This window comes from Condylura cristata, unplaced genomic scaffold, assembly GCF_000260355.1.
Source record: "Condylura cristata isolate star-nosed mole 26May11 unplaced genomic scaffold, ConCri1.0 scaffold00004, whole genome shotgun sequence".
Taxonomy (NCBI): Eukaryota; Metazoa; Chordata; class Mammalia; order Eulipotyphla; family Talpidae; genus Condylura; species Condylura cristata.
In genome coordinates, this window is record NW_004567105.1 from 49,433,143 (window position 1) to 49,451,698 (window position 18,556).

The 18,556-nt window shown below is 39.9% G+C and overlaps 1 protein-coding gene across 11 annotated transcripts in view; it reads left to right on the forward strand.

Moving 5' to 3' along the window:
* Positions 1-12,683, forward strand: part of MAGI1 (membrane associated guanylate kinase, WW and PDZ domain containing 1) — a 600,870-nt gene extending 588,187 nt beyond the window's left edge. For 7 of the 11 annotated variants that reach the window (XM_004675996.2, XM_012735303.1, XM_012735304.1 and 4 more), the window contains 5 exons: positions 1,725-1,818; positions 1,951-2,014; positions 2,968-3,111; positions 5,028-5,166; positions 9,191-12,683. In XM_004675996.2, the coding sequence (XP_004676053.1) occupies positions 1,725-1,818; positions 1,951-2,014; positions 2,968-3,111; positions 5,028-5,166; positions 9,191-9,945 (1,196 nt within the window). In that variant the 3' untranslated portion in view covers positions 9,946-12,683. Of the gene's footprint in view, positions 1-1,724; positions 1,819-1,950; positions 2,015-2,967; positions 3,112-5,027; positions 7,101-7,185; positions 7,275-9,190 lie in introns of those variants that run through there. The other 4 variants (XM_012735308.1, XM_004675997.2, XM_004675998.2 and 1 more) reach the window with 3 other exon arrangements.
* The last annotated feature ends 5,873 nt before the right edge of the window (positions 12,684-18,556 follow it).

Sequence of the window (18,556 nt, forward strand, 5' to 3'; positions counted from 1 at the left end):
TCTTTGCTTAAGTCTCAACCAGTAAAGTGCAACACTTGGGTCAATTTTCCAGAATTGAGTCTCAGTCTAGAATCTGACCTCACAACCATTATGATAAATTGCTCCCCCAGTAAGCTTGAAAATAAGCTTGCAAACTTGGACCACAAGACATAGCCACATAACTTAAAAACTCGAAGGGTTCTGCAGGAGAAACAAAACACAGATAAGCAAAAGCTTTTCTTTCTGTTTCACCCTTGATTCCCCACTCTCAGAATCTCTTTAAACATTTGGTAAAATATATTGTGGGAAGCATTGTCCTAAGATGTAAATGGGATTGCACTGTAGTTCACTTGACAGTTACATTTTCTTACACTTCTTACATTTCCTCTTATGCCTCAGCTATAAGAATCATGGGCGTTAGGGCTGGAATACACACTGCTAAAGTCTTGTTTCAGCTTTTTTTCATTTTGTAGCATTTAAATGGTTTATTCAAATTCTTAAAATAACAAATGCAAGTATTAGCAGGACTACAGCTATAATAAATGTGTAGTAAGTGCTTACCAGAGGTCAGACACTATACTAAACATTTCACATACTTCTACAAGAACGGAATTGTTGTCATGTTCTTCTCTCATCAGAAGAGGAAAATGAGGCACACACCTGATGAGCCGTGGGTAAAGGAGATTTGAGTCTGGGTCAGAACCTCAGTGAGCAGAAGCCAGACCCAAACTGAGTACATAACCTTAGAAAAGGAAAATGGAAGGGAGACCACCAGGAGTTGGTTTTATGCATGTCTTGTGTCCCAGAATTGCAGTGGAGAAAGGTGTATTCTGGGTATTCCAGTTTGCATGTATAAAATATTACCCCTTTGAGACTCTGTTATATAAATGGACATAAGTGTATGTGTGCACGCACACATATGCGTTTTTATATTCAATATGTGCATGTGTGTGCACATATATGTATTTACATATTCAATAAGCATGAGAATACCTATCATGAATGTAGTACTTATGGAAACTTCTGGACTTCCAAAGCATACTTTGACTTAAATGAGCATTTACTGGCAAGTCTTAGGTCTGAGCACCCCATTCATCATTTTCTTGAGTAGGACGTTATGCCAAGTTCCAAACAGTCAACCGAATAATAAATGATAAAAGCTCAACTTATTCATAGATGCTTGCTCTCTGTCATAGAGATCTTAATGGCAAAATAATTATTAAAGGAACCCATGGCCATTACTATGTAAATGATTAAACCTTAATATTTGCACATTGGTTTGCAGGCTATAGGCATGCTCATGAATGTTATCAAATTGTGGGTCTCCAAATTTGTAGAGATTAATGAAGTTGTTTAGAAATGTGGTTAGTGGAGAAGAAAGTCAATTTACATAAGAATATAATCATATTCATTACATTAGGGTAACTTCATGAGTTATACAACTTATATTTACAACCTTAGGCTCAGTTAATGCCAGCTTCAAAATTAATTTTTCATGAATGATGCCAGAGATTTCTCAAGAATTATACATGTTCATTTGTGATTCATTAAAAGCAATAGGGAGGGGGTAGATGTTGTATATGTGAGTATATAACAGGATGCTAGCGTACTTCTGATTTTAATGTTCACATGACAAAATCCAGACTCATTAAACATGACCAACAAATTGCAGGAAATGTTAGCACCACCTAGCTCAATGTTGTCTTCTGGGTCCTCATTTCTGTGTGCCCTGTCTTACCCTGCAGAGTCTTCCAATGCCAGTCTGCTGACTAATGCGGAGAAGATCGCTACCATCACCACCACGCACGCGCCCTCTCAGCCAGGGGCCCAGGAGGCCAGGTCAGATGGGGCTGTGATTTCTTTCATTAGTGTAAAGGGGAAAGAGTAACTCCAAGCCTAACAGCTCTCATCCTCGATTCTTTCTGTTTCTCCATGGATTGCCTCTTACGTTTATTCCTCTCACTTTGGCAGGAATACCACCACCAAGACAAAGCCGGAATCTCAGTTTGAGTTCAAAGCACCCCAGGCAACACAGGTGAAGACTGTTTCCCTTTTTTTCCTCTATTCTCTTTGTACATTTTCTTCCAACTTTCTGAAGTCATTTTTATGAGTTAATCTTTCATCAACATGTTACAATTAAAATAAGTTGTGTGTATACATGTACACTCACATTGTATATTTGTCTATGAAATGACATTTTATTTTGCTGTCTTTTAAAAATACTCCTTGATACATTTTTTCTTGGGCGGAAAAAATTTCAAAAGCCGTAACTATCTCAAGTAGTGGCAGTCAAAGAAAGCAAAACAGCTCCTGTCTACTCATGGTTTTCATAAATATATTTATACCAAGAAAATTTTTTTTTAGGGTTTTTCTCAGTCTTTCAATTTTCAAGTTAACCCATTGAGAAAATACCTCTTCTGAAAGGTAGTTATGAAGTGTTTAACAAATAATATTGATGGTAGGTGAAACGATTTGAAAACTACTGGGTGATGTAAAGTTAAATAGGTTTTTTGTTTGTTTTATTTTACTGGCCTTCCTCAGAGCTTTCCAGAATTCATCCATGACTTTCCCCAACCAAAAGAGAATGGCTGCTCAGAGGTGTAAAGGTGTAAGGTCATGATTTGTGACCTTACAATGGAGGCTGGCCACTGCTGGCATTTTTCAGGCATGGGACAGGGAAACTAAATGCCCAGCAGTGATTAGGATGCTATATCATATAAGGTAGAATTATCCTGCTACAACTACGAATGTAGCCTTGCTACATAAATTTTTATATTTGCATGTTGGTGTGTATTCACAGGCATATTTGCAAATGTTTTGAAATTCTGGATCTCCACACTTCTAAGGTTAATAAACAGTTGAGAATCACCAAGAAGAAGGTAGAGACTGCAGTTTTCATCAAAGCAGAGTCTTAAAGAACGGAAAGAGAATGAAATGTGTGTGAATAAAAGTTCCCTTCAATTGATGGTGTTTAATTTCTTTAAATAGGAACAAGATTTTTACACTGTGGAACTAGAAAGAGGGGCCAAGGGATTTGGCTTCAGTCTTCGAGGGGGCCGAGAGTATAACATGGACCTGTATGTTCTGCGCTTAGCAGAGGACGGTCCTGCAGAAAGGTGTGGAAAGATGAGGGTAAGTACAAAGATGAGTTAGGAATGATATAAGTGAATAACCATATAGATACTTATGGCTAGAAGCTTTTGTTCCTGACAATTACATTTCCTATAGCTTTCTGGACACTAAATGCAGGACTCCCACCCTAGGGTAAATTTCCCCCTGAAGCATAATTGTAGCTGCTCAAGTTGGGTGAGCCCTTCTAACTCTGGAATTGAGTCAAGGATTAAAATTACCTATAAACTTAATCAAGTAGAAACTTTCTGAATTCCATTTCCATGGTTCTTTTATTTAATCTCATGAAGCAAACACATCACTTCACAGGAATTCCTGGGTACAAAAGATTCTTAGAGAGCAGGAAAGCCAGGTAGTTGTGCAAAAGCTAGTCGGTGAGCCCCCTTCAGTCTCTAGTTAGTCACCAGCTGTTTTCCTGAAGTCTCAGGAGTGAAGTCACCTCTGAGCAAATGGCAGAAATCCATGCATGGCTATTCAAGGTTGCTCTGTATAATCAGAACCACACGTTTTAAGTACATAAATGCCAAAGGCCCACTTTGCTCTGTTTAGACACCTAATGTCTGTGACTGTGGATGAATATGTCAGAGTAGAAGATTAAAAAAAGAAAAATCATTTGCTCATTACAGATAGCTCACACAGAGACTGAGACATACCCATGGGAACCAATCTGTAGTGAATTGAAGGAAATCAAGAAGTTAGGACAGGAGAGCAAAAATGGGAATGGATTGGCCCTGAGCACATAGTCGGAAAGATTGACCAAGGGTAGTTAAGGCATAATTCTTGCCCGAGAATTAAAAAAAATTGAATTTTTCACACTGAATGTTTTAAACAAGGTTTTGCTTCATTTTCTAAATCAGAAGTAGATTACAAAAATGATTTTAGTTAAATAGTGAAAGTGATGTAAGCATATGGTATTCAGGGTCAAACTACTTACCAGTTTCTTGTATATCCTTAAAACATATGCTTGTGCAATTTGTGCCTACACGGGAGAAGATATACAGTGGTAAATATTTTGTTTAAATTTCAAATATATGCATTATCCTTTCCCTTTTGTCTTCGCACTTTTAAAAGTTTCTTATTGAATGAAATAGCACTTTATGCTGCCTTGCATAATTTTGAGTAGTTCACAAGACACATTCACCCATGTTACCAAGCTTATCCCTTGCATCTTGGTGTAGGCAAAGGAGTTATTATCACCCCTTTCTACAGATTAAAAAGAAACTCCAAGAAGTTAAGAGATTTGAGCAGTTAACTAGCAAGTGATAGGATTCAAATCCAAGTGTGTGCTTTTTCTTTGACCTACAATGCCTGACATGTAGTAAATGCCACAGTCAATAATCAGCCAGATTGTGGTGTCACTTGAACTCACTCACATGGTCATTGGCAGAATTAGTGGATCTTGGGATGTTGGCCTTAGCCCTCCCTTCATTTACTTATCCTGGACTCTGTAGAGACCCTTAGCACCTACATCAAAGCAAACCCCTGAGCTAACAAAAGAAAGCAAGTAAGGCAGAAGCCAAAATCATTTTGTAGCCTTATATTTGAACTGACAGCTCATCACTTTGGCATTTGTATTAGAAGAAATAATTCATTTCAACCCACATTAAATGAAAGGGCACTAGGCACGCTGAGACTGCCAGGAGGTAGAAATCACTGGAGGCCATTCTAGAAGCTGCCTCCACACCCTTCAACAATTACTGTTCCCCCACTGCTGTCTTCTTTTCCTTAGCACTTAGCTAGCATGCTTTTTTCTCATCTTTCTCCATTCAGATGCCTTCCACATGAGGGCAAGGTTTTGTTTTCTTCACTGCTGCATCTTGAATTAAAAGCTTTCTGGAACAAACTCAGTAGATATTTGACAAACCAGCAGGTGAATGTTCTTTGTGACTTTCTCACTTTGCTCTCTCTTGCTTTGGCAGATTGGTGATGAAATTTTAGAGATCAATGGCGAGACCACCAAAAACATGAAGCATTCTCGGGCTATAGAACTGATTAAGAATGGTGGCCGCAGAGTACGTCTGTTTCTGAAGCGGGGAGACGGCTCAGTACCAGAATATGGTGGGTCAAACTATGAAAACATTCCTTCCTTCCCTGGCATGACTCCATGAATTTGTCTCCAGAACTGCAGCAGGAAAGTCTTTTTGTTTCCCCTATTCACCAGTGTCTTACCAGTCTTTCGCACCATGTGATTATTTGCCTCGCTTGTTCTGAAATCTCTACACATTTCATCCTTTTGCTTGCTTACGTGGACTGGGGCACGGCCTAAGACAAGATCTTTGTAGCCCCCTTTCTGATAATCAGAGAGAACATTTTGTCTAGTCCGACCAAGAGCGAAGGAATGTTTGTTTGAACTGTGCCAAACTGTTTCTCAGATCCAATTGTTAGCACAAAATGACTATACTCCTTTTAAGAAGCAGGAAAGCAGGTTTCCTGAGTGATATGTTGAGGCACAATTTTTTTTTCCTTATTTTGGTTTTTTGATGTCTTTATTTAAGAGGCGTGAATTTTTGAGATGATTTGGGGGCCTTGCTCACCGCCTTTCTGCTCTGTATACAACACTTCTGCATTCCCCCACGGGGCCCTCCCCCAAATCAGGCCACCTGAGCCCACGACTAGAAAACAAACAAAACTGTTGATATACTAGCCATATGTTTTTAAATGATAAAGGATGAAATAGATTCCCAGTGCTCATCATGAGGGAAACATGTTACTATACCTTTCCTGTGGGGAAAGCCAGGTTATACATAGAGTTCCTTTGTCATGTCTGTACACTTGCTTTGAGTAAACAGCAATGATCTTTACATAGCTTAGTGTTCTGATGGCAAAATATTGTATATTATAATAATTATGTCCTATTTATTTGAGATTCTTGTTTAAAATTAAAAAAAAAAAAAACTATGCCCTAGATGTAGGGCTTTTTTTCCCAACCAAAGGTCTACAAAAGTTTCTATAGAAACTGTGATTGAATGGTCCCCATATACATTGGTCCCCTTTATTAGGGATTTATCTGTCACCACCCTCTTTTCTGAAAGTCATTGTGCACAATTCACAGTTGCATTTTAGACTTGATGATCCTTAATTCAGATGTGACTCAAAGGAGGAGGATGACTCCCTTGAAGGTCACCCTTCCCAGGTGTTGGACATTCGTACAGGTGCAAATACGAAGGGCCCAAGGCGGGGCGTGGGTGGGGTACAGAAAAGGCCCCTGTAGATATGACCAGCTGCAGGGGAGGAATTCGAACCACACTCAGGTGCCACAGCTGTGCCCTGTACTAAACCTCTAACCTGGGTGTGTGGATGCCACTGAAACTGTGTAACATTGTCTCCCTTTTCTGTCTCCCTATGCTTCTGTTGGATGTGATATTTCCTTTGAGAGTCATCGTCAGTAACCTGTGTACCTTCTCAAAACCTATGTCTGTTGCACTGAGGATGAAAATCCAACACTAACAAATGTTCTTTGGGCTAAAAATAAAGATCATTTAAATACTCGGTTTTCCAAGAAGGGTTGAACGTGCCAGGGTTGTGCTGCTGTAATGTCTCCATGTGTCGTTTGGACTAAATCTCTCTAATTCTATTGATTAGAGTCACAAATGGGTTATAATATGTTAAGTTCCAATATTTTTCTGACTTGACTGGAACCTGCTTCTCTGTGAGGCTATTTTTGTAATGAGTTTTTTGTACTTAATTTAACTGCCGCGGTCTTGGGGAGGGGAAGGGAGGGAAGTTTGTTCTTTTGTTGTTTATTGTTAATGCTCTCCTATGCCAGCCTGTCATTGTTCCAGTTGTTTGAAAAAAAAGAAAAAGAAACAAGAAAACAGGATGCATCCATTGTCTGGGTTCTCAAGTCACCTTAAATGGCTGTCTAAAAATGTCACTGTTCTGATTGCGGTCTCTGCAGCCTTATTTGAGTGTTGCCTTAGACTGTCTGACTGGACAAATAAACTCTCTTTGCCCTATGTTAACAAATGCAGATTTTTTTTTTCTTTCTTCTTTGTTATAGGGAATCTAAATGTTCAACTTTTTCTCTTTCTCTTTCTCTTTCTGACTGTTCTTGGTGCTGGGCCCTCCCTTCTACAGCGATGATACCTCCTAATATCGCTGCATGTATGAGAAATGAAAAGCACGGGGAGGCTTGCTTCTACCTTATGGGCCATAATCAAACTACGGTTTGTAGCTCAATCAATACTAGGTGTTTCTGTGCTGTGGCCTAATTTCCTCATTGCTTCTGCTTAGCTCTATTTTGATATGTTTGGCAATTCATTCTGAGCACCCTGCGTTCTTTGAACTGTAAGTACACCGCTGACCCTGTTGAAGTCTTGCTCCCCCCTTATCTTAAAAAAAGTAGGTGTGAACCAACTCCCTGCCCCCCAGATTAGACTTAATGATAGGTTGAGTACCTTCCTGCATTCAAATCTTAAAATGATAGATTGTAAGCCACGTTTGTGTTCATTCAAGTTGCCTACCCTGCATTTAGAGGCAAGGAACCTCACAAAACTCTCAGCTAAAGCAGATAAGTCTTTGCTAGACAGTCTTATCCTGCTTGCTCAGTGATCTCTGAGTAAGTGCAGCCTGTCAATCAAATCCTGCCCATAGCCTGATTTTGTCAGTAAAATTTTATTGGCACATAGCCACGCCCACTTCTTTTATATGTTCTCTAGGGCTGTGTTTGTACTCCCATGACAGAGTTGACTATCTGTGACAGAGAGTGTGTGGACCACTGTGCAAAAATATATGCCCTTTATAGTGAAAGTTTGCCAACCCCTGCTCTAGGCTAGGCTACTTACTACTTTTGTTAAAATCCACCATAGTTTTTAGAAGATTGTTCATGAAAGAGATTAATAGCATAATCTTGACTTTGTTGCCAAAGTAAGCCCTTAGAGAACACCCTGATTGCTCCCTCTTTCTGTCACCCGGGTTTGCACTTCAGGCTACAGCACCTCATATCAGGTGCTTTGACTGGGATGACACAATGTGTATGACTTTGGTCTAGTAACAAAACACCCCTGCTTTGCAAAGAGCACTATAAATTCAGAATGCTATCTGAAACAACTGCAGCCTCATTTCAAAGAGTTTAATAATGAATAGGGGCCCTCATGGCCTGCCCTGCTTTTAATTCTATAGATATCTTGATGTTGTGAGAAGCAGTCCAGTGACTCCAAAGCTTGTGCATGTAATTATGACTGCTTTGTTCAGCATAAAGAAAGTGCTTTGAACTTAAAAGACTTTATCTGCTCCCCTAGTTACATCAGATGTGTACCTGACAACTTTGCTGTACTCCCTTTTATCTGTCAGATGACTCCACATTTTAAAACCTGAAGCTTACACAAAAATAGAGAAAATCCTTGATTAATATGCACAAGATAGAGGATTGTTTAATGGCCCCTCACAAACATCAAACTTCCCAGTCATCATCTGGCAATGTGCTGCCTCTATAATTCCCTTTGCCCAACACCCCAGATTAGTTTTAAGAACAGAAGTATACCTACATACAGAAAAAATAAAAAAGCTGAAGTAGATCATGCACTGACGTTTTTAAACCTGTGTACTCATCCATTTAATCACCACCCAGATCAAAATATAGTTTCTACTCCCCCAGCAACTCCCTTATCTACCTCCAAGTCAGAAACCCTGATTATTTTTAAGCACATACATTTAAAAAAAATGTCCTTAAAAGAATATTTTCCCCCATGGGATTAGATGGGGGAGAAGGGTTGGCTGTGGGGTGGCTGGGTGGGGTGTTGGGGGAGAAGAGCAACAGATAAGGTGGGGGAGGTTTTGAGAAGTCTAGACAAGACTATTTGGGTCGTGCCTTTAAAGATTAAAGCCATGACTGATTTTATGAGTTCCTTCATGATCACTATATTGAATACAGCAAACAATAGGCTAGATGCTGAAAGCCACAAGTGCTAGTTTTTAACCCTATCTAGTTGCAGTTAAATTAACAAAGATTTATTCAGTTGGCTTTGATTCTGACTGCTTTAACAGTTGTTTGTTGTCACTAATGAGATCTCAAGTGTGGGAGTGGGGACAGGAGCTGAAGATCCCTCTACCAAACTGTTGCTCTCATTTATCTCCCTGGCAGACCCCAGCAGCGACCGGAACGGCCCCCCCACCGGTCCACAAGGTGTTCCGGAAATGAGGGCAGGGCCAACTGACCGCCGCCAGCATCCGTCATTGGAGTCCAGTTATCCACCAGATCTTCACAAATCATCACCACACGGGGAAAAGCGGGCACACGTGAAAGATCCAAAAGGCAGCAGAGAGCATAGCAGACAACCCAATGAACATCATACATGGAACGGAACTTCTAGAAAACCCGACACTGGGGCATGCCGACCCAAGGACCGGGCATCTGAGGGGCGGAGAGAAGCACAGCCTGAGCGGATGGCGACCAATGGTCCCAAGAGGAGATCTCCAGAGAAGCGGAGGGAAGGCACTCGGAGTGCTGATAACACTTTGGAAAGAAGGGAGAAGCACGAGAAGAGAAGGGAGATTTCTCCAGAGAGGAGGCGAGAGCGGTCACCCACCCGCAGAAGAGACAGCTCGCCCAGCCGGCGGAGGCGGTCTCTGGAAAGACTGCTGGATCAGAGGCGATCTCCAGACAGGCGGAGAGGGAGCTCTCCCGAAAGGAGGGCGAAGTCCACCGACCGCAGGCGAGCACGGTCCCCTGAGCGGAGGCGAGAGCGGTCTCTAGAGAAAAGGAACCGCGAGGACAAAGTCAGCCACCGGGAAAGGGACGAGCCCAGTCTGAAACAGGATGCCGGCAGAAGTTCCAGGCATGCCCCTGAGCAGAGAAGGCGACCTTACAAAGAATGTAGCACCGACCTCAGTATCTGAGACGGAATTGCATTCCAACCTTTACCGTGTCAAAGGTTCTTAGAGGAAAGTCACAAACCTGAAATAATTTCGTTTCTTACCTAATGAAGCATCTGACACCTGGTGATCCTATGAATAGCAACAAACGTTTATGCATTCAAAATCTTATAAGAAAAAAATATATATGAAAAGTGTTGTGCCTGATGTATATTAAAATATTTTTAAATGCATACTTTTTTGGAAGTTATTTGTTTTGCCAAATGTTGCCCCAAAGGGATATAAATTTTGTTTCTACATAATCTGTAGAATTGTCAAGAATCGTTCCCCCTTTTGGGCAATCTTTTACTCTCCTGGTTAAATGAGGCTATTGATCATTTTCTCTAAGGGAAATTAAGTTGATTTCATTTGACATAGACTATATGGAGTGATGTAGTGCTATACTATAGTTAGGAATTTTTCTTAACAAAGAGCAAACGGTGAAAGTTATATTTCTAAAAACTTAAGACTTGTGGGGTGGGGTGGGATTGCAGATAATCCTAAAGTTAAGGAACCTGTTCGATGAGACTACTATTGGGAATGAAGGATATTTATAGCTAAGCTACACAGCACAAAGAAAGACATTCTCTAGTTACTGACTCAGAAAATAATACGGATTCTCCCTGGCCATAGAAGACCAGAAAGTAAGTTGGCCACCATCACCTGCATGTAGCTCCAGCACAGGTAGCCAGGTTCATTAAGATCTCCCTGAGGCGGCAACATCACAGCTTTGCTCAACTACTAGAAGGATTTGGACAACTAACACCTTCTGTGTTGCCTGCTTTTGAGGCTGATAGTACATGGAAGGGGGACAGTGTGCCCCATGTGAGGGAGCCATGAGAAACCCCAATACTGACAGTGTGCCCCCCTTTTTAGCATAAGCCTGTGGTTGTCCTTTACCAAATTGGGGAAAGGGAACAAGTGATGGCAGAAGGAAACTCTCTGTTGTTATTTTTGAAAATGAGATGGGAGTGTTCTTTCTCAGACATGCAGATTTTCCTTTGATGCCCTGCTGCAAGGCCCCAGCATGGTGGGGCTGACAGGGTGGAAAAGGCTCACTCCAGTGGTTCTTGGCCTAGTTGGCAAACTTCTGCCTGTATGACCCTGTCCTTTTAGTCTTTGGACAGCAGGATAAAGCAATTATTTTTCTTTTAAAATGACCCATTCTTTGCCATCATCGTGCAAGAGGTGTGGTGGGTGGGCCATAGCCTTAGGGTGGTGGAAATGGATTACTGCCTCGCTGAGCCAAATGTTTGCTTGTACCTGTTGGACCACTACAGCAAACTGCTGCTTACAGTGCATTGCGTATTTCTGTAGTACTGTTTTGCATTTTCCATACATACACAAAACTTTACAAGTCAATCACTGTTGTTTTAGGGTACTGTTTAAAAAAAGTAAAAAGAAAACAATGGAGAAAACCAGCCAATTATTGTGTGTACAGTTTAAAATTGTAATTAATAGAGCCTGTTTAAAAAAAAAAAACAACTGTTGCCTTTTTCTTGTATAAAAGAGAATTTATGACAAAAAATTTAGCTGTGAGGAATGTGATATGTGTTTATATTTCTGAATATGGAATAAATTGATTCATCGGGATATATTTTAATGTAAACTAAATCAGGTATGTAAAGCTGTTTTAAATGGGGAAACTATATAAGTAATTCCTAAAGCTTTAGTTGGGTTGAATATCATTTCCTCCATGGTGAGCCTGCTCTTGTGAATTATTAAGCACCTGTTTGCTTTCTTTGTTCTTCACTCATTTCTTGCAGTGTGCTATGGACTTAATGCTCTCTCTATTGATGAAAAGCGATATGTGGGCCAATTTTTTTATAAAACACTATGCATATATAAATATTACATTGTTCATAGCTTTATTTGATTTATGGGTTTATATATAACATTAGAATGAGTAGCTGTAGTTGTGTGGACACTCAAGAAACAAGTTCCTTTCCTGGAACAAACGCAAAATACATTCTATCACTAAAAAGGAGAGAAACATCTGTGACTCCTATTTTTATAATGCAAGTTTTCCATACAAAGCATATATTGAACTGTAGTATGAAGGCTGAGAGAGAATACAATTGAATAATGATGCTCTTTTTCATTAATTTCTTATGAACCAACTTGGAATTTTATTCCTAACGTTCCAGGCTAGGAATTTTCTTGGAATTTCTAGCCAAATCGGTGATGTTAAATGATCGATGCTCTCAAATGTGATCCAGAGTTTTAAATAAATCAAGGTGGATTTTTGGAGTACATCCTTGAAGTTAACATCTTGATGTCTTTCTTGTTGTCAGAGATGGTATCTGACATTTTTAAATCAATGTGCTACCCACCTGGGCTTGTCTCAGTTTGTGATGACTTGGACTGTGGCAGTTTAATCTGAGTTTCACACATACCATTTATCTTGCAAATATTGTACTGTAAAGGGACTATGCATTAAGCAGAAAGATAGAGTTTTCTCTAAACTACTGTAACCTTACATTGGAGACTGATTCTTGTGAGCCAACTTTCCCTAGTCCCTCACTTCATGTAAATGTCTTGATGAGAGATGATGGATGAGTATTTTGTACGATTAAATCAAACCCTTTAGGAATTCCCCTCCCACCCAATACAAGTTTGATGCCTGAAAGAATGTTGAGCGAAAAACTCAACACCCTACTTGTATTTTTTTTAAGTTTCTTTTGTGAAAGGTTTTTAAATGCATTTTTACTGTAAAAATACATGGAAATGTATGCATTCCATAACCACTATTGCTTCTGGATTGATATCTTTCTTGTCTGTGTTGTTTCAAGTGGATCAGTGACAAGTATTCAAATGAGAGTATCTGACTCCCAAGTGGATAAAATTACCTAGTCATTCTGTTGAAGGAGAAGAACTGTTGTTTTGCTGTAGTTTAGTGCCTTAGAGTTCATTGCTGGAGGAGCTGTCTCATCACCACTGGGGGAGTGTTAGAAATGCAGACTCTAAGACTCCCCATAATCTACTGATTTACATTATGCATTTAAAAAGATCCTCAGCTAATTTCCACTTGAAAGTTTGAGCAATTCAGTATTACATGGAACTCTTGATAAAGCAAAACTTACAAGGGCAAGTGCTTCATGGATCCATAGTTGTGTGACCTTAAACAGTACTTCCTCTAAGCCACAGTTCCCTCATCTTTAAAAGGGGATACCCCTCACTAGCCAGTAAGAATAAATGCAAAGCCTTAGCAAACCTTTAACAATCAGAAAAATTCTCAATAACTCACACTAAATTTCTTTTGAGAATTTTCTGCATGTCAGTGAGTACTCTTTTCTTACCCCAATCAAAATGAAGTAAATATATTGTCCATTAAAATGGAAGGAAAACATTTTAATTATAGAATCAACAAATGGTGTGGCTCATGCTACTCACAAATGTTGATACATTTAGCATTCAATTTTTTTTTATATGGTTTTGTGTTTTATGCCCCACAAGACAGCAAATCATATTAGGGTTAACAAAAATATCTTAATTTTTTGTGTCCTATATACAGCCATGTTTGATCTGTTTGAACATGTAATTGTAGGGGGTGCTGGCGGTTTAGGGGAAAGGAGGAAGGAAGTCTATGAAGAACTCAATGGAAAGTCTTGGTCAAATCTGAACTCTTCAGGAAATGTTTTTCCATGTTTTGAAAAATGAAATCAAACTGCTGTGCTGTGAAGGTTAAAACAACTTTAGTGTGAGAACATAACTTAGAGAAAGATGTAGGTGGAGTTATAGATACCCCTAGTCATACTAGATGAAAAGGTTAACCAATTAGTGATTTAATATATGTCCTGTTTGATCATGTACTTTTACGTGACTTTCCAATTTCTTTCATGCTGTTTTTGTATTGTTCCCATAATATGACATAGTAGTTATGGTTTTCCCAAAGAATCTAAGCTCCCAGGCTTTGAAAAGGGTATTGTGTTTAATAGTAGGTCTTCCTACAATCCCTCTCTTTTGCTGTCTTTTGCTTTATTTTGTCACCAAAGTGGTAATTATGGACACTGCTCTCTTCCCTAGTATCTCTTTTGTTAAAGACAGCATCTAGAAATGGTCCCTGGCTTAACTGACAATTGAAGCTATTTGTAAAACTCTTAGGTCACACAAGTTCTTTGCCTGCCATAAATAGCCACAGCAAAAAGAATGTGCTGAGACTCAGATAAAGCTGTCAGAATTGTTCCTGCTCTTGGACCATCTGAGACCACCTTTGATGGTCTGCATTCATCGTGAAAGGTAGATCCCTTTCAAGTTCCTGCAGGTGATTTTTCTTATAATCAGACAACACCATCAGCATTGTGGGTACTCAGCACAATAAGACCCTAGTGCTTTGGGAATACATGTCATTACAAGCTTCTAAGAAGGGAAATGACAAAGCTGGACCTTTTCTAACAGTTATTTGTAGTAGTTTCTGCAAAAATAGGCCCCATATGAAAAATATTTAATAGTTCTTCCCGGTGATGCACCTTCTACAATGTGTTTAGGAGAGGCATAGGGAGCTTGAAGGCTTGGCTTCTCTAGTGCAAGCATTAGAGGCTCATGATCCAAAGTACAAGGTCTTTGTGAAGGTAGGCAGATAGAAGCAGGGTGATATTAATAGCAAATATTTACATACTGCTGTGACTTCTACACTCTAAATCATCACACTGCCACTTTTTTTTTTTTAAGACTTTTACATCCAAGAACTGGGGTGCAAATGGTGAGAGGATCTACCAGAGACAGATTGGGGAGCAGAACAGGCAGATTTACTGAAATACACTGTTGAGGGGAGCAGCAGGTGAGACTGGAGAGGTTTTTTTGTGCCATGTGGTCCACTCCCTGGCTGCGGATTGAACAGTCCTGCAGTGGCTGGCAATTGTGCCAGGTTTCGAGTTTCCCAAAGACCACCAAGGAGCCGATTCCGATGTAAAGCACACAGGGTCTATATTGCAAGCTAGAGCCTGGGCTCCCAACCTACACCAAGAACCCTGAGCTCAGGGAAGGCAGGGTTTTTACTACAGAAGAGGGGAGTTTCAGCTCAGCAGAGGGGAGTTTTAGCTCAGCAGCACATTGATTGGTGGGCATTGAACAAAGTTATCTTGTCTTAACCAGGTTGGTCTATGCATGTAAAATGTGACCTTCACTACTCGGCCCGCATACCTTAGGACATCAGGCGTTTCCTGATATGTACTGGTTACTTGCCTACTTGCTAATTGGCTGTTGCTAAGGGATGAGCAAGATTAGGACATTTACAGTTAAACTTGGCCTTGGCGCCTTGTTGATAACTAAAACTTAGGCCTGGCTGGTTCTGAAGCCTGTCATGGCGTCAGTTTGGTCTTTCAGCAATAGTTTGATAGATAGCTCTTTTTTTTTTTTTTAAGATTTATTTATTTATGCATAGAGAACTGGGTACAGGCGTGGTGCAGAGGTGCAGGGGTGGTAAGAGAATTCACTAGAGACAAAGAAGAGAGCAGAACAGGTCGACTCACTAAGTACATACTAAGGGGAACAGAGGGCCAGACAGGAGAGGTCTTCTACATCATTTTTAACCTCTGTGCCACCAGGGAGGCCCTACATTGCCTCTCTTGAAATAACATCTTGGTCTCCACAGTCTGGATGTCTAAACAGCAATAAGCACGGCCTATAGTACATTTACCCTCTGGGAATTTCAAAAAGAAAAGGAGTTAACAGGGAACCTGAGGACAGTACTTTGTGAGACAAGGGCCCAGGTGTGAAGGAATAAGGGCTAGAATGGAAGGGGTTACACCACGAAGAGCCAGCTGGAGGCCCTTGACAGCTGGTCAGGTTTCCCCTGGGGGCACTTTGTGTGCTGGGAGAGGGGTGGCAACCAGCTCAGCTGAGCTATTGAGAACAATGGCCTGTGAGCCCCAGGAAGAACAGGTTGGAGGAGGGTAGGGTGTGTCCTATGAGGTACTAATTTGAGCTCAGGCTGCAAACATTATCTTACAGAAACATCCTAGATAAAGTGGTATTTCTGGGAGCTGAATTTATGCCAGTCCCAAATTTACCATACTCTCATTAAATAGTTCCTTTTCATCTCAACCTAAATCCTACCTCTCCTTCACTAGGCCCTTGTTAATACAGACAGAACACCTGTTAGTGATTTCTTGTGTTTGATAATGTCAGTCATTGCTATCCTGGTTTTTCCCAGGTTTACAGAAACCCACTTTCACTATCTTCTCCCCCCCCCCCGTGCCCCCCCATCTTGGTTTCAAAACCCTTGCTTTTACTTTTTAAAAATAAAGCACAGTTTTCTCGAACTATAGAAGCCTGAGTAAGGATTATCTTTGTCAAATATGACCCATGCTTGAGTGTTGAGAGGAAATATCCCAGTGATAGCTTATGTTGAAAAATGGGCTTTTTCTTAATGTAGACAACTATTTCATAACTTCAATATTCAGTATGTCAGAATAGCAGGTAAAAGGTGAAATTATTCCTGGCCGCTGTCCATCCCAATTCACCGAACTAACCATTACTATCAGCTTGATTTGTAACTTTTTTGAACTTCCCAATTTATATATAAATGTGTATAGGTATAATATAGGGTTTTGTGCAAAAAGCTGGACCATCAAATACATAGTATTTTGTGTCCTGTTAACTTTATTTATTGTGGACAATTTTCCATTTAAATTTTCCATTATATATACATAGATATCTATAGCATATATCTCATCTATTCTCATTCTCTCTGTGTGTTTTCTCCCCTCTCTCCTGGATTACTTTGTTAGCTTTCTTTGTGTTCTCCCTGCCTTCCCCACCTACACACCCTTCTCCACAGCATCCAGGACTTTTCTTTGACAAGGTCAAGTGAAAGGTCAAGCTTAGGCTCCGTCGCCCTGTGTGATCCAGCCTCTCCTCTCTGCTCCTCACCACATCTACTTCAGCTTCACTCAGGGCCTTTGCTCTGGCTAGATTCTCCCCTACACTTCTCCCACCCCCCAGATCTGGAAAGGTCTTTTCTTAGATTTTACACTGACTTGATTCCAACTTTGTGTAAATCTCATTCATCCAATGAGGGCCACCCTGACCATCCTATTGAAAATTGCTACTGAATTTCTCTTCTTGAGTCTACTTTTCTCCCTTTCACAGCACTTAGCACTTTGTGACATGCTGTGTAATTTATGCAATTATCTAATAGGTCATCTGTGTTGTTTATCATCTACATCCCTCTAGAATCAGGTCTGGCTTTAGGGGCAGGCAACCAGTGCAGTCATATAAGGCCCTGTACTTGGTACATATTGGTACATATAGTCCTGGGCTTGGTTAATGCTCATTGTCAACATGATGGAATGTTACTAATTTTCAAATGGAGAGTTTTGCACCATTTGCACTAGCCCCCCCCCCCCCCGATTATTTAATGGACCTTGTCTTGAATGTAAACATCACAAGGCAAAAGTCATCATTCTGAACACTGATGAATACCAAGTTCTTGAAACAATAACATATTTGTAGCATTTGCACATAGTAACTACTCAATAAGTATAAAAATTCCACTCTTAGTAGTTTCTTACTGTGAAGATACACCCATACGGATTACAATATGGGCAATCCCATATTGGAATTACACATGTAATCCCATATGGAGTACAAATGTATGTTGCAATAAATAATCTTATACATAAAACTTGGTGCTCTTGAATAGTTTGGTTAAAATCTTTCTGAAGGTATACATTGGACTCTTAGTCCTTTTTTATTTCTAGTGACACTGATGTTACTGAGACTTTGCATGTTTTCATTGAAAACAGCTGTTTTTAGCAAATTGCTTGCAGGCTACATACAGAATTATTTTTCATCAGATAAGAGTTACTAAACACAGCATAATGTCTACACCAATAATTCACATGTGCATAGCCTTTATTGCACACTGGGATTATCTGAGATCTTTATAAATGCCGATTCCTGAGCCTACCCCAGACATCCTGATGTAAGTAGTGTGGGCGTGGCCTGGGATTTTAAGGTCTCAGGTGATTCTAATAGGTAAGCTGTTCATTCTTCATCTGCTTTAACTGCAGAAAATGATTGACAATGAATGGATCTGCTTTGTTCCTTTCCGTTCTCAAGGCATACTGTTGCCTTTTCAAATGTGCAATGTAGCAGCAACTCCAAGAAAAGATGGTTAGAGATTATTTTCCTAAAGTAAGACACACAACATTTTTTTTCCAGGAAATTCTTAGTCAAATATAAAGATAATGGACATATGTATTGATTGTGAGTTCTATTTTATATTCCTGTAACAAAGTATTCATTGCTAGGGGTAACAGATGACTATATTGTCAAGTGGTGATTAAAGCAACAGCCTATAAAACAAATTTTATCCAGATTTCACGTAAATTCATTTGAGAAATACTTTAAAAACTCATTGAGACATGTGGCATGTTAAAACCTGAGGAAAGAAAGAGAATACTGAATAATTAGCAATTATTGATAATGTTGGAAGATTGTTTTGTAGTACATTTTTCCAAAGTACTGGTGAAGCTTCTCTTCCACCCCCAACTACTTTTAGCAGAAAACTTTGAGACTGAAAGTAACTGTTTTAACTGAATAAGTAACATATCTATGGGGCCTTCCCTGGTGGCACAACAGCTTCAAGCAT